This window comes from Limanda limanda, chromosome 9 (assembly GCF_963576545.1).
Source record: "Limanda limanda chromosome 9, fLimLim1.1, whole genome shotgun sequence".
In the NCBI taxonomy this organism is placed as follows: Eukaryota; Metazoa; Chordata; class Actinopteri; order Pleuronectiformes; family Pleuronectidae; genus Limanda; species Limanda limanda.
The window spans coordinates 4,117,099-4,133,687 of record NC_083644.1 but is presented as its reverse complement, the minus strand read 5'-3'; the positions used below and the strand labels follow the sequence as shown (position 1 = coordinate 4,133,687).

At 44.8% G+C, this 16,589-nt stretch overlaps 1 protein-coding gene across 1 annotated transcript in view; it reads left to right on the top strand.

Annotated features, from left to right (window-relative positions):
* brinp3a.1 (bone morphogenetic protein/retinoic acid inducible neural-specific 3a, tandem duplicate 1) overlaps positions 1 to 16,123 on the top strand; it is a 50,022-nt gene extending 33,899 nt beyond the window's left edge. Inside the window, exons 4-7 of the mRNA XM_061078544.1 lie at positions 2,398 to 2,503; positions 4,251 to 4,487; positions 9,011 to 9,233; positions 15,007 to 16,123. Of these exons, the coding sequence (XP_060934527.1) occupies positions 2,398 to 2,503; positions 4,251 to 4,487; positions 9,011 to 9,233; positions 15,007 to 16,123 (1,683 nt within the window). The remainder of the gene's footprint in view (positions 1 to 2,397; positions 2,504 to 4,250; positions 4,488 to 9,010; positions 9,234 to 15,006) is intronic.
* Positions 16,124 to 16,589: the final 466 nt, after the last annotated feature.

The window sequence follows — 16,589 nt, the reverse complement described above, 5'->3', positions numbered from 1 at the left end:
TTAGTGTTTTATCCAATGTTTTCTTTTCTAAATTAAGTTTAAATTACTTTTATTGAAGATATGAACCTCAAAAGTAATACAATGGAAACTTGAAGGATAATTTAACTGCTTGATGGTCTTGAATATAAAATTATGGCTGAATGTATGTATTTGAATTTGCTTAACTGCATTTAAAGAAATCTCTAAAATAACGAAATTTACTTTTTACTGTAATTTGAGAGTAAGTGTTTTATAGGTTGTATTATCCATTTAACTGCCTTGTTTAAAACAGTCAAGTCTATAAACACGTTGCTGCTGATTCGATAAAACCTCTGAATCAGCCTCAAGACAAGAGGGAGTTTAGTGTGTGTTGCTGTTGTGTTCTAACTGTGTCTTTGCGTTAATGAACTCCACAGTTTGTGTTGCCGATGCCCCGTGTGGCAGCCAGAGGGAACAGCAGTTAATAAATCCATGCAGATGTGGTTCCATTCAGCTCAAAGCTCCACTGCTCAGTCCCTCACGTCCGCTGGTCATAGACTCTTTGTCTTGTTAAAATAACACAGCGCTTTTATTGAAGGTAACTTCTTCCAGGACCAGAAAAAAATCAATCCTCCAATTGTTTCAGAGTTAATGTTTGGTTGTATAACAGTGAATCAATAAAAATGCACTTCAAGTTCTTTTTTACAAGGTAATAACACGTTAAATTCAAAGATCCGTGACACGTCAATGGAGAATTAACCGGATTATTTATCTGGCCGACTGGATGCTGGTTATTTTCCAGGAGCTTCAGCTCACGATATGGGAAAGTGCGGCTGCATCTCTGAGAAAAGTTGATGTTTATGGCTCCGGGGGGGAAACTGAGCAAAATCAGAAACGCCTCGAGCTGGAGACAGTGTTGACAGGGGCTGAAGTTTAAAGTAGAAAAAGTCCTGGTGGTGCAGGAGTCTGAGAGGAGAGAGAGGGAGAGCGAGAGAGAGAGGGAGGTGTGGCCTGTCGCTCAACCTGTCCAAAACAAACTTTGTCCACTAGCTGCTGAATATCAGAGCATTTCAAGGTCAAATACCATCAATCAAAGACATAAGAAAAAAAACATGGAAGAATAGGCTCAAAATGCTTGATGGATCATCGATGTGGACGCTATCGCCACCTACTGGCCTGGCATGCTTGTTTGTGCATTTGTAATCCTTTATTGCATATTAGTCTGGACGGAGATATTTTGTAAAACCAAGGTTGTGTTGAATATTTTGTAATCAGGAGTCTGCAGTTGTGTTGACTGATCGAGGTCACAGTGGACTCGCCACTACTAAACTTCATTTATCTTATCTTGAGAACACCTTGAGAGACTCATGTTCACGTAGACACACGGAATAAACAGATTATAGATTCATAATTTCAAAAGGTCAAGGTCACAGTGACCTCTCTCCACAGTGACCTTTTGAATGTAAACCAAGTCTTGAATATTTTGTAATCTGGAGTCTGCAGTTGTGTCGACGCAACAAAGGTTGAGGAGGTTTCTTCAAATTGGTGGAAAATCAAAAATGAACTGATTTGATCTGAAAGGTCGAGGTCACCGTGGACTCACAAAACTTTATTTATCTTATCTTGACAACACCTTGAGAGAAGAACACGGAATAAACAGATTAAGATTCAGGTTTTCAAAAGGTCAAGGTCACAGTGACCTCTCTCCACACAGGTGTTTTACATTTTGAACGTAACTCAAGTCTGTACCCTAAGGAACTTTTTCAAATTTTGCCCTCAAAGATGAACAGACCTCAGGGGTCAAAGGTCAGGAGAACCAGTGAAACAAACTACACTGGTTTGCAGAGGCAGGAAACGGCAGCGTGGTCTTTCTGGTTGAAATCCTCATCTGAAGAACAAACTCGTATTGTGCGATGATTTTGTCGATGATCACATTCCAGTCTTTTGAAGTCCTGTTTACAATATCTCCTCCGTGTACCAGTTTGCATCAGACGATTACACAAAACCCCAGGTACGTGTATAATTGAGCAGGACACGCTAACACTTCACATCACAACGGGTTTGATGTGTGTGTCTGTGTGCGTCGGTGGGGAAAACACAACGCAGATATGAATTTGACAGATGACACCGCAACTTACTCATTATGCTTTTCTCCAGGGATCCTTATCGCGACTCCATTTCCAGCCCACTAGCTCACAGAGTCATTATCCTAAATATGATTTGCACGGCGGAGAAGTCTAAATAATGCGAGATGTGTTTTGTGTCTCGGGGGGGAAAAACGTTGTGAACAGGAAACAGTGTGTTGTTCATCTTATCCTGCGTGCTCCTTTTCTTTTTTACCCCTCTTTATCTCTCTCTCTCTCTCTATTTATTTAATGACATCTGGGCATATTTCTCAGTATGGATTATTGTGGTGTGCCTCTGCTCTCCTCCCTTCAGGTGACCGAAACAAGGACGGGCCCGCTCGGATGCAGTAACTATGACAACCTCGACTCTGTCAGCTCCGTTTTGGTTCAGAGTCCCGAAAACAAGATTCATTTGCAAGGTTGGCCATCCATAATTGAACTCCCCCAAATTTCTGATGGAATTGTCACAGTGTCTGTTCTCTGGCGAAGCTTATAACTGCAGCGCCAGAGTGTCACAACGAATTTAGCTTCAATCACTCTTCCGCTTCTTCTCTTATTCCTCTCTTCTTGCCCACGCATGCTTGCGGAGTTGTGAAGTAGAATCCCAGACCGTAATGATTTGGAACAAAAGAAGCAGAACTGTGCTGTAAAAATAAAAATACAACTTTAAGTGAATCTGGGTTTATTGCATGTGACGCAGAGCAGATGTCAACCGTGGTGGAGGAACTGTGATTTACAGATCTAGTGTTTAGGAGCACATCTCCACACATCTCCTGTAAAAAACCTCCTCTCTCCTCTCTCCTCTCTCCTCTCTCCTCTCTCCTCTCTCCTCTCTCCTCTCTCCTCTCTCCTCTCTCCTCTCTCCTCTCTCCTCTCTCCTCTCTCCTCTCTCCTCTCTCCTCTCTCCTCTCCTCCTCTCTCTCCTCTTTCCTCTCTCCTCTCTCCTCTCTCCTCTTTCTCCTCTCTCCTCTCTCCTCTCTCCTCTCTCCTCTCTCCTCTCTCCTTCCTCCTCTCTCCCCTCTCCTCTCTCCTTCATCCTGTCCCCTCTCTCCTCTCTCCTATCTCGTCCCTCCTCCCTCCTCCCTCCTGTCCCCTCTCTCCTCTCTCCTGTCTCCTCTCTCCTCTCTCCTCTCTCCTCTCTCCTCTCTCCTCACTCCTCTCTCCTTACTCCTCTCTCCTCCATCCTCTCTCCTCTCTCCTCTGTCCTGTCCCCTCTCTCCTCTCTCCTCTCTCCTCTCTCCTCTCTCCTCTGTCCTGTCCCCTCTCTCCTCTCTCCTCTCTCCTCCCTCCTCTCTCATGTCCCCTCTCTCCTCTCTCCTCCCTCCTCCCTCCTCCCTCCCCCCTCCTCTCCCCTCTCTCCTGTCCCCTCTCTCCTCTCTCCTCTCTCCTCTCTCCTCTCTCCTCTCTCCTCTCTCCTCTCTCCTCTCTCCTCTCTCCTCTCTCCTCTCTCCTCTCTCCTTCCTCCTCTCTCCTCTTTCCTCTCTCCTCTCTCCTCTCTCCTCTTTCCTCTCTCCTCTCTCCTCTCTCCTCTCTCCTCTCTCCTCTCTCCTCTCTCCTCTCTCCTCTCTCCTCTCTCCTCTCTCCTCTCTCCTCTTTCCTCTCTCCTCTCTCCTCTCTCCTCTCTCCTCTCTCCTCTTTCCTCTCTCCTCTCTCCTCTCTCCTCTCTCCTCTCTCCTCTCTCCTGTCCCCTCTCTCCTCTCTCCTCTCTCCTCTCTCCTCTCTCCTCTCTCCTCTCTCCTCTCTCCTCTCTCCTCTCTCCTCTCTCCTTTCTCCTCTCTCCTCTCTCCTCTCTCCTCTCTCCTCTCTCCTCTCTCCTTCCTCCTCTCTCCTTCCTCCTCTCTCCTCTCTCCTCTCTCCTCTCTCCTCCTTCCTCTCTCCTCACTCCTCACTCCTCTCTCCTCTCTCCTCACTCCTCACTCCTCTCTCCTCACTCCTCTCTCCTTACTCCTCTCTCCTCCATCCTCTCTCCTCTCTCCTCTGTCCTGTCCCCTCTCTCCTCTCTCCTCTCTCCTCTCTCCTCTCTCCTCTCTCCTCTCTCCTCTCTCCTCTCTCCTCTCTCCTCTCTCCTCTGTCCTGTCCCCTCTCTCCTCTCTCCTCTCTCCTCTCTCCTCTGTCCTGTCCCCTCTCTCCTCTCTCCTCCCTCCCCTCTCCTCTCCCCCCCCCCAGGCCTGCAGGCCGTGCTGCCACAGTACCTGAGGTCCCGGTTCGTGCAGGCGGCCCTCAGCTACATCGGCTGTAATGAGGAGGGCCAGTTCGTGTGCCGGGACAACGACTGCTGGTGCCATTGCGCCGCGGACTACCCACAATGCAACTGCCCCGAGGGGGACCTGAGGGCCATGGAAGCCAGTTTACTGCAAATCCGAGACTCGTGGAACGTGGCCAACCAGGACTTTGAGGAGTCAGGTCAGTGTGGTTTGTCTCTCTCTCTTTGTGGTCATGTGACGAGTGTGACCGCGCCACTGACGGCAAAATTACCCCCCCGTTGTTATGGAGGAGCCGACGGGCGAAGGAAACAATGACAGAGGCGCCATGACAACAAGATTCAAGATTCAAAATTCAAGATTTTTATTGTCAAATGCACAGAGACAACATGAAGCAGTCGCTGGCCATGAAACACTTGGGTCACAGGCTCTCTATAAGCAATGCTCAAGTAATTACAACCCAAAAAAATAAAATTAAAATAGAAATAGTATAAAATAGAATACCATAAGTACTTTCTTATGGGAAGTACTTATTGTGTTTTTATGCTTTATGTTAAATGTATGCACCTTTTCACCAAAGAAAATTCCAGGTAGGTGTAAACCTACTTGGCAATAAATCCTTTCTGATTCTGATTCTGATTCTGAAATGAAATATCAATAAAATAGAATAAAATAGAATAAAATAGAATAAAATAGAATAAAATAGAATATAAAAAATTTAAAATAGAAAATCTTTATCTTTACAGGGACAATTTCATCCAATAACTGTTATGGGAATTCCTCAGGACACGGAGGAGCAACTTTTAAAGAGGCATCTTGCAGAACTAAAACAAAAACAACAGAAGAGCATCTCACCCTTATTAACTGAAAGTACATTGATTTGCTTGCTTTCTTTTTCCCCAAAGTCCCACAGTTACAAGTTGTAAAAGCATAAATTCTCACACAGAAAACAAAATATGAAACCCTCTCATAAACCTAAAGCACCTTCTACATATTTTTTATGCATAACAGTCACAAACCAAACTGCAGCCGCACCAGTAAGTGGATAAAATAAATCTGTTGTTGTTTTACGGTATCATTATAGAAATTGCGAAACTGCAAAAAAATGTCTGCAAACACCCTCAAAACGTTTTGCTGGACAATTTGCTAAATTAAAAGTTTGACAAATTGGAGGCACTTAAACCCGAGTGGCATCGATGCAACAAAAAAAAAAAAAAATCTTGTGAATCCAATACGGCCCGAGAAGCAGCCCTGCTTATTGATTGGCAGCATTCTCCCTCCCCTCCCTCCCCCCCCTCCCTCTCGGTGGCCTAAAAAAAGCAGCCGGAGACAGGAAAGGCCGGCGCTGACTCTGTAGAAAGCGGCGTGCAAAAAATCTCTCAACATCTGTCATCTCCCAGCGAGCGTTGTCAGAAACAAGCAGGCGTCCTCTCCTCCCGTCAGAAGGATACCTTACCGGGGGGGGGGGGCGGGGGGGATTGGACGTTGCAAAAATGTCAGTGTCCGCACAAAATGGAAGGGCAGTATTTACTGTAATGTGACTGGGTCAGCTCCGTCACAGGGGGAGAGAAGGAGCTGCAGCCGGTGATGTAACCTGTAATTTAATACGTTCCTGCAGCTCCGCTTGTAAGCTGTTTTTTTTTATTATTTTATTTTTTTATTAGCTGACCTGATTCAACGCCGTCCCGGGTAAACGCGGCAGAAACGGTTTCATCAGCCGAGCGTCGTGCTCACGGTGCGGAGATTAAAAAAAAACACGAGTTTGCACGAGCCTGTTTCTGTTCCGAAGGGTTTATTATGAGCGGCGCCCGTGCTGACCATTAGCGATATTGTATTTTTGAACATCCCTCCTCGTTAAGTGAAGGCGTCTCACAGCTTCAGTCACTTCCCAGCCCCCCCCCCCCTTCGCGGCCTGCAGCTGCTCTGCCTGCACCGAGCCGCCCGAGATTCTTATTACCGGCTACGAGCTTCTGCACCGAGGGCAACTCGATTAGCACGCGCAGCCGGGCAAGAACTGCAGCGCTGCATTAAATAAGGAAAAATAAGTAAGTTCTCTTAAAAAAAAAATCCCCCACGGATCCACTTGTGGAATTGATTTAAATACGTAGCACCTCACAGCAGAGAGATTAATAATCAGGAGGGTTTTTTAAAATGAGGTCTCTTCCTGTGAGGAAACCTGGATCAGGATCTTAATTATAGAAGGTTTCTCCTCTGCTTCGTTCAGGTTCAAGTTGGACTAATAATGCCCATATTCATAATTATATATTGTCATCGTTGTAACAGATGAGACTGAAGACATTCATTATTTATCACTTCAATCATTCTGCTAAAGACCCATTTCAATGCACCTAATTACCCTTCAACCCCAGTCTTGTTGTTTTTAATAATGTCGGTACTATAACTGTCCTCCTTCCCATATCTTACCATACATGCTATTTTTAAAATCATATTGAAAGAAGAGGGGAAGCGCAGATTCCTTCCTGGATTCAATTGCTGACAGGATAATAATGGTGGGAAGAGAGCGGGTGTCCAGGGATGAGCCATCGTTGTCTTGGTGATAAAATAACTGTGTGGTTCAGCAGAAACTTGCAGTTGGCACCTTATTGTTTTGTCTGCTGGTTTCTGAATTACCAATATCTTTTTATTATGTATTTGGCCTCAATTTCACCGAGAAGTCTCTGAAGATGCGACGTCTGTTTACTGGAGACGTGTGTGGATAAATAGGGCAGAGGAAGTGAGGTCTTTGTTTTAACCCCATTGACTTAATTAGTTTCCTGCACGCGTCTGTTGAGCATGATTATTAATAAAGATATAGTAGAAGTAGGAGTGTGGAGACCCAACCTGAGCACGAGGGGAACCCACAGGTCGCACTGGGTTCAGACGTCAAATCTGAAAAATCTGCAATCTATTCAGATGTAAAATTAATGCTTTTGAGGGACATGTTCAAGGTCCTCACTGCCCACATGTGTAACCAGGGTAAAGAGGCAATGTGTGGCCATGGCAACAATAACTGTGGCGCCACCGTTTCTGCCATAAACCAGACGGAGAACGAAAAAAAAACAAAGATGTTCTTTTTCGCCATCAAAAATTACCTTAAAATCAACTGATCACACAAACAGTTATTATCTGTTTGAGCTTTGTTCAAAGAATAATTAAAAATGTGTCCCTGAGCCACGGTGTTGCTTTGGGTTGAGATGTTTCTTCTTCGTTTATTTGAAGTTAATCTCACAAACACTGAGTTGCTGTGAATATAATCAAGTGCACATAAGGCTGTGATATTAACACCTTTTGGACAAATGAAAATCAAAACTACTGTTATAATTATGGCTAAAAATTTTGGCAGCTTGAGGAACAAATGGGCGACACTGGGCTGGTACACAACAGTTTATTCATTTGAATATATTTGTTAAATTTGCTGCCATGAGCAAAATAATACAGGACAACAGACCTGGTGGTTTAACATTTTAATTTGATAAAACAAATGCATTCATCAGGAATCAAAACTCTTTTTATGTGAAGTGGAATTAAAGGGATAAACACGGAGGCTGCACCGCGTCTCCTCGGGAGAATATCTCTCATTTCAAAAAGTAGGCCATGCAAAGACCCCCAAATACCCTTTAATATATTTTAACACAAGCTGTTTAATCAAGTTATTAATTTCACAGGAACATGTAATACACCTTGCATAATCACCAGGGAAGCCATTGACACATAATTGGTTTTCTAATCAGACGCTGTATTATCAAGATAACGTCAACTAATTACAAACAGTCGCTCGGCCATTTTCTCATCAGCGCTGCATATGCATCGATTTCCCATTCAACCAATCAAGATTAGCACGGGGATGATGACATTGTTATTGAAAGCCTTGGAAATGTAATCTGTGTATTGTGTGTGTGTGTGTGTGTGTGTGTGTGTGTGTGTGTGTGTGTGTGTGTGTGTGTGTGTGTGTGTGTGTGTGCAGCTCGGAGGGACCTGAGACTTTAGATGGATATTATCCTCTGTGTTCCGTGTCCAACCTGCTTCTTATAAACAAACCTGCAAAGAACGTTCCTGTCCCTTTATTAAAGAAATTAATAAAATATACATCTTATCTTTGTATTGGCATCAAGAAACATCACTTCCAGTTTCTCCTGTGGCATTTCAGCCCAAATGTCCGCTGCAAAGTGATTTTCTTGCTTTTGCTCAGTCTAAATTAGCCAAATATGGCAAATGTGACTAATTAGATGTCTAAAAATGTCTTCCATCTCAATTGGGATTAGACAGAAGTCGTTGTGTTAGGAACTGATTGTTTCATTACGGAGGACGGCCCCTATAATGAACTCCTGGCTCCTGATTAAGAGGCGTTTATTCAAGTGACCGGCCTTTTACGATCTTCTGCTCGTTATCTGTTTCCTGTTCTGATCTAAAACCCAGAGATGACAGAGTTTTTAAAACCTTCCTCTTTCCATCAGATCTGCAGAATCTGTGGTTTGTTTTAAAAGACTCATTGCTATAGATAAGCCTTTTTTAAAACACCATACATTTCTACAGATGTTCATGATCCCACAACATTGTTGTTCTTGTTTTGACCCCTAACGTGTAAATTTAAATATTGTAGATCCAAGTTATTTGGTATTTTGGTTGTAAAATGAATTCATGTGTATGTGCTTGATGGTTTGATTTGCACTGGAAAAGGAGAAAGTTTGTCCCTCACTCCTCCCTCTTCCTCTCCTGCCTCCCCAGAGGAGTTCCAGACCTTCGTTCGGAAGCTCCCCACGTTCTACGCCCTGAACACGTCGGCGATCCACTACTTCTGGACGTCGGAGCCCGGCGTTCACCAGCGCTACAAACAGCTGGAGCTCAACGGCCAGCAGCTGCTGAGCAAAGCGCGGCGCATCGTCAACAAGCTCTTCAGCCTGAGCAAGAGGTGCCGGACGCAGCCCAGGATCACCATGCTGAGGGAGAGGTGAGAAGCTGAGGAGAGTTCCTGCTGACCTTTCTGTGGAGACCTGGGACGTGTACATGTGTGTTTGTTACCCCCCCGAACTCGGCATTGCACTAATAACACCGTGTAGCTCGGCTCTGATCTTCAACTGGAGTGAGCTTTAGTGTCTGAGGCCGCACACCCAACCCCCGAGTCTCCTTCAGGTCCAGGAAATCAAAGCTATCCGCCTGTGAAATTAAAGTTTGCAGTGTTTTACAGGAATATGCGAAGTCTGGGAGAATTCTTTAACGTTGTTTAACGAGCCCGCGACGGAAACCGTAGACGGAGAGAAAACTTTTCCCTCCTCCTCCTCCTCCTCCTCCTCCTTCTCCTTCTCCTCCTCCTCTCACTTAATCTATTTCTGTCCTTCTCTCGCAAATAAAAAAAACTCCGGTCATGTCGTGCACACAGACTCCGAAGCTTCTGGTCGGGGGGGTGGGTGTGATTGCTCCGGTGCAGCTGATGCAGCCACATTTATTTCCGGAGTCGTTTCAGGTGAGGATCGCTCGTCCTCTGCAGCCTCAGTCCCCCCCCCGTCTCCCGCCCCCCCCCGCCCACCTTCACTTCCTGTTAATTAAATGAGGGAACATCATCCACGGCGATTCAAAAAGGTGAAGCTTTACTATCCTCCGTGCCAGTATTTCATCAGTCACCCTCAAAATCGTATTAGAAGCGTACAATATGTATTGTTAACCTTCGAGCGGCGATGATTTCCTGGCTTCAGGGAGAGATTTGGATTGTTGAACGGGGGGGGGGGGTAAGAGCTGAAGTTTGAGGTGTGATGCAAGAAGGGAACGAAATAAAGGAGAGGAGGATGAAAACACAGAAAAGGCTCGTTGCTGACTGACCTCTGTGAAACTGAAAAGCTAATGTGTAGTGTAAAAATGTAATGTGTTATTTCATCAGATGCACACAGCTGGAGAGAGAGGGGGAGGAAGAGAGAGAGAGAGAGAGAGAGAGAGAGAGAGAGATGCAAATTAAAAGAGACATTAACAAGTTAATTCAGCTGCGATGCATTTACATTTAAACAGGCTTTTATCCACAGTGACTCACAACTGCAGGACGACACTATAGCATCAGTAGAGTGTGAGAACTCGAAGTGAGAAAATCCATCTGTTCATCAGCAATGAAACTCAGAGAAGTCGAAGAACATTTACATTCACTAGATCTGCACTTTTCATTAGGATCCATAAAATCGTTTCCCTGAGAAATCAATGACAATGTTGAAAAACTCCCTATTGTGCAATGTTAAAGAATTCATGGATCCATCTCCTAATGCAGATGTGCACTGAAAATTGAACTGGTTCTTCTTTGGGTCCTGGTGGGTCCCTCTCATTGGAGAATAGTTGCTCTCTGGAGAAATTAGTCTTCATGTTATTAAACAGATCTGATCTGATGGTATTTGGTTTCTCGCTCCACCATCAAAGTAGATCTGTGACTTTCAGACATCGTGAGTTAGTCAGTGAAGGTCGAAGAGCTTCAGCTTCTGCTCGGCTTGAGGAGGAAGTAGTCGACCAAGTATTCCAGATGTTCCTCTGTCCAGCCACACTCTCCAGCTCCTCCTGGGGATCAAATGGTGTTCCAAGGCCAAATATGAAATCAATATCCATTTGCACTTCTGAGTCTCATCTTTTCAACTTATATTTATTAGGTCGAGCTGCAGCTTTTCTCTGCTCCTCATAAATCAGGTGAGCTGTGGCTGGGATCTGTAGTCTCAGAAAATACTCACCCAAATTATAGAACTTGCAGTGGGACAAAAGATGCAGGTGGATTAAACAGGTTTAGGAAATCTCCTTCCAGATCATAAGTAAGATCACAACATTTTAAAATAATCCATCCATTAATTGTTTATACCACAAATCAGCCTCATGTCTTGGAGCCTGGAGGAAACTCACTCAGACACGGGGAGAACATGCAAAGGATGAAATGGGAACTGAACCTGGTTCGGCAAAGATGCTGCACACCTATATAAACAATAAAAACAAATTAGAAAGATAAATGATACTGTTAAAAAAGACCTAACCATAATCTATCTCTGCCTAAGAAGACGTCCAAATTACAAATCCAGGGCTAAAACTATATTGAAAGTAACAGAGGAGAAAAGTCTTTCAGTGTAAAACACCACAGGCGCAGAATCTAATATTTAATCTTCCTCAGCACTCGAGCTCGAGCAGAATCTGGGGCGAATTTGGGGAAGAGACGTAAACACGTTGACAAGACGTCGTAGCAGCGATGAAAGCAAATATTCAAAGTGGGAGGTTTGCCCCCTGCTGTGATTTAACCTCTTGCTCTCCAGGGATCTGAGGGAAGAGGGCGTCGCTTCAAAGCTCAACGTTCAGGCTCCTCTCAACTGGAATATTGCACTTTTTACTTCATATCAAAACTTCAGTGTGGGATTTAATATCTCATTTTCTCATTTAAAACCAAACTTTTCTTGTTCTTGACTGAAAAGAACAAAGATTTCCTCTTTCTCCACAACATGTTTCCTTTGGGCCTTGTGTGTAAATGACCTAGTTCACTGAGGATTAGTTTTTCTCTCTTTGCTCTTTATAAAAAGACGATATTCATCCTGACGCATCTTCGCTCCATTATTCATTTGACTGGAGCATCGTGGTCTTTGTCAGATGAAGAAAAGGCGAACATAAAGAAAAAAAATATCATACTTTATTACTTGACACCGCGGAAATCCATTTTGGACTTTTTCTTTTATAAGTTTCCGGGAACATGGAGATGAGGACAGTGTGTTTCTTTTCAAGCTGTAGAGAATAGAAGAATATAAAAAAAAAAAAACATTTTTATTGAAAAAATTTGCCACAAAGGAATAAAAGATCTGCTCAGCTCGGGAGTGAGTGAGAAATGACTCGGCGTCGACGGGAGGAAGTTGTGTTGCGTGGATCTGTGTGGAACAGATTGCAGCTTCTCTACGTCCCGCTGACACGCCCGCTCCCCCCACCGCTCTGCAGATGAGCCGTGCACCGACGCCTCTCGGAGTTAACACAACACTTCGGCTGCGTTCTGACAAATTGTCTCCAGGTTTCAAACTCGTGTGATTTGAGGGAAAATGTCTTTTTTGCTTTTTTCCTCTTCCTTGCGCGTCATGATCTGACTCTCCCGCTCGCTGTGATGTCGTTAGAGCGCCGCCGTGCACACACTGAAGGTGCGTGTTTGTTCATGTGAGTGGAACGCCCCCCCCACAGTTTAAGACAGTGTGTATTTTTTCCTCCTGCACATTAAAAAGGTGTAATTAGCTCATTCTTCGGCGGAATGAAACCTATTCCTGCTTTTTTTTCTCCAGTTTTTCACGCCGCATAACAAACTGACAATTATTTATGATGTGTGCGAACATTAAAGCAGCAAATGCTTAGAGTATAATGTGCAGCTGCGTTGGAATTGTCACTTGACGCAGGTGTCGTGCCTGTGCAGCATGAACACAGGTTCACCATCATCTTCAGAGCTCATCATCACACCAGCTTCTGTTTCCTTTACAGTCTCTGAAATGTGTCTCCTCAGCTCGGCCAAATCTGTTTTCACCTGCATTTGTTTGAAAGTAACAACTACAAAAACCAATCCAATGAATTTTTTTGGGAGCAGATACTTTTCAGCCATATGAACTTTAGATATGAGCTAATTAACTAATGCGAGGGTCGGGAGTTCGATTCCTGGCTCATCCACTCTGCAAACAGCTGTGCTCCAAGTCTTAGAATTAAACCTTCGTCTTCTTCTTCATATAATTGTTTTTTCTGCAGTTGGCAGAAGACCTCCTGGTACATGACTGAGCTGGAGGATGGATTAGAACCATCCTTGGCTTCTTCTCCACTGTGAACACACGACTGAGACAAAGCACTCGACATAGAAGAGCTGTTTGAACGTAAATGGGCCAATTTCAACTGTAAAGTGCTCGTTAAGACTAAAGTGCTATAGAAATATAATTAATTCACCATTAAGCTTCATATCCGGACTATCAGAGTCTTCATCCTCGGAGTTGGGGAGATTTTTTTTACATGTGATGTTGTAGGAAAGGATTGTATTTGTATTTGTTCTTATTGTTTCTGTTTTTAAATTAATAAATTCATTTATTCAGCTTTGGAAACGAACCAAAGCTGGCGTTCAACATTTGTCATTTATGGGACATTAGGAACAAACTGTATTTGTCCCTGTGTATAAATGGGACTTGGTCCTTTCAGAGGATGAACTGAGGTCGCCACTTTATTTTGATTTGCTCTAAAGCCGCTATTTTAATCTGTGGAAGTGGAAAGAAACCTGCCTGACGATCATTCAATTTGAAATCCTCTATGCGGCACGTATTATGCAGCTTTTATTTAGTCAAACAACTGTTTAGACTGATTTTTGTTCCTTTTCTCCTTCAGAAATATGTTTTTTTAAATGTAAATTGCTTATACAGGCACCAGTGTTTCCCCCACAAATTAATCTAGCAGTCGCACACGGCCGTAATAGCAGCGCCGCTAACTGCCAGGGAACAAAGAATGGATTCAGAGTCGTGACAGATGTGAAACAAAGAAGGTGAAAGGCTGATTCATCACATTATATTCCTGTCATCCAGTCCATCTGCTCCTCTCGGCACAAACTGGAGTTCTGATTTACTCCTGGTTGGTCGAAATAAATATTAAAATTTTTTGAAATTGCTGCTTTCACAGGCCAAGTCACAAACCCCCAATTTTGAATCGTGTATCAGAAACACAGATTTTAATGTTTTTATAATCAGGTGTTCTATGAGGAAAGAAACTAGTTGACTTATTAGCTTCCCAATAAAAGTAGTAGGGTTTCACTTTAAATGCTCGATTTTACCAAATCATTTTTAGATGTTTGTGCTTGAGGTTTATTAAATTGGACATTATTTTAACATGAGAATAAAAATCGGACTTAAATAATGTTGCTGCTACGTCGTCGTGAGACACTTTCAATCATCTGATGGAGAGAATGAGCTCGGTGACGTTTTTCAGGCTGAAACCAAACATCTGGACAGGTTCTCCTCTCTAGTAGGATTTAATTGAAATTGTTTATACGCTGAGTTCTTTGAAATCACGACCCACCAGTAGAATCAGACGTTCCCCCCCTCTTCACCCACTGCTGTCGGACTGGTTTGGGTCTCCGGTGGCCAGAGTGTGTAATGCAGCTCTGATCAGATGATGGAGCGGAGACGTGTTCCTCTAACCGTGAATCTTAACTTCAGGATTAAACTGGGCTGGAGTTTGACTGTTTTACGAGTGTTTTCTCACTTCAGGAGCAAATGAGTTGTGACTTTTCTCTTCTCTTCCCCCCCGAGTCGCCGCTGTGCCGCAGAAGCCAATTTCACAAGTGTTCTTTTTTAATTCCTGTGCACACAGATCATGACTCTCACAAACACACTCAATAACATACACACTCAAGCAAACCTACGAGTGTAGACTATGTACTTTTATAGTAAATGTACTTTTCAATTTGTATTTCTCCCATCAGGGTTGGGACCAGCAACTTGAGAATCTCTGGATACTGTAAAAGGAAACAGAGCTTAAGGACGACCCTCAGCCCTCCAGTGTATAGATCATTGACCTGAGTCAAATTCATTGAGACAAATTTGCGTATATGCCCCTAAAAACTTGGATAAATGGTTATTTTATTGGATCGAATTTGGTCTATTTCTCATTCAGTCCCATATATATTTGTTGATTTGCCTTAAAACATCCTCATTGGTTCCCACATATGTTTGATAAATGTATTTATACTGAGAATAATTTCGAGTTTCTCTCTGTCGCAGGCCCTTCAGCTACTGGCTGCACTACATCCTGTCCATCATGTACTGCAGCGAGAACAACCACATCGGCTCGTACCTGGAGGAGACGCGCAGCTGCTCCTGTCCCTACGAGCACCCCCCCTGCCAGGGCCTCATCCCCTGCACGGTGGGCGAGGGCACCTCCTGCGCCTCCTGCTCCTACGAGAACCGCTCGCGCTGCGCCACCTGCAACCAGGGCTACATGCTGAGTCAGGGCGCGTGCCGCAACGAGGTGCCCGACTCCACCGACCACTACATCGGCTTCGAGACCGACCTGCAGGACCTGGAGCTGCGCTACCTGCTGCAGAAACGCGACAACCGCATCGGAATCCACGGGATCTTCGTCAGCAACGACGTGCGGCTGAACAACTGGTTCGACCCGTCGTGGAGGAAGAGGATGCTGCTGACGCTGAAGAGCAACAAGTACAAGTCCAACCACGTCCACATGCTCCTGGGGATGTCTCTACAGATCTGCCTTACCAAGAACAGCACCCTGGACCCGCTGCTGTCGGTCTACATCAACCCGTTTGGGGGGAGCCACTCGGAGAGCTGGATCATGCCCATTGACCAGAACAACTACCCTGACTGGGAGAGGACTAAACTAGACTTTCCCTACGACTGTTACAATTGGACTTTGACTTTGGGCAACAAGTGGAAAACGTTTTTTGAGACTGTCCACTTTTACCTACGGAGCCGGATCATGGGCCCGTCGCCGAGCGGGAACGGGACGGTGTACTACGAACCCTTGGAGTCCCTGGAGCCGCTGAGGAACCGGGGCTACATGAAGATCAACAGCATCCAGGTGTACGGCTACAGCATGCACTTTGACCCGGAGGCCATCCAGGACCTGATCCTGCAGCTGGACTACCCGTACACTCAGGGATCGCAGGACTCGGCCCTGCTGCAGCTGCTGGAGATCCGGGACCGGGTCAACCGGCTCTCCCCTCCCGGAGCTCAGCCTCTGGACCTGTTCTCCTGTCTGCTCCGGCACCGGCTCAAACTGTCCACCACGGACGTCGCCAGGATCCAGGCGGCGCTGCAGACGTTCGCTGCCAAGCAGCCCAACACCATGGAATACGAAACAACCAAATTATGTAGCTAATAAGCGGGCGGCGGGCCAGCTGCACAGATGGCGGAGCAGTTATCACACGAGCCTGATGATGGCTAAGAGCAGTTCTGGAGCCGTGCAGGACATCTGGGTGACATTTGTGTTGTTGTCATGAATCTCGAGAGCGCGTTGGAGATGCTCATGTCAGCTTTTTCGTATAAATTTGTACAACATGGTAGAATCAAGGAGGATTTCACCAAACTTGCCTCGTAGCTTCTTTTCTTTTTTCCCCCCTTTCTCTCCCGGTGAAATAATAACTTTGACAGTTTACAGTATAAATTCAAAGCTCTGGAGTCACTGATGTGTCGCCAACGTGCTGACGTTTGTATATTGCACAAATCCGAATCGCTCTCATAAACTCAAATACAATAGCTTTTTTGCAGATGACGTATTATCCGAGCAATGCTATCGCGACCATCTCGTCACCAGCACATTTTGTTTTCTCCTTTTGATTGATTTC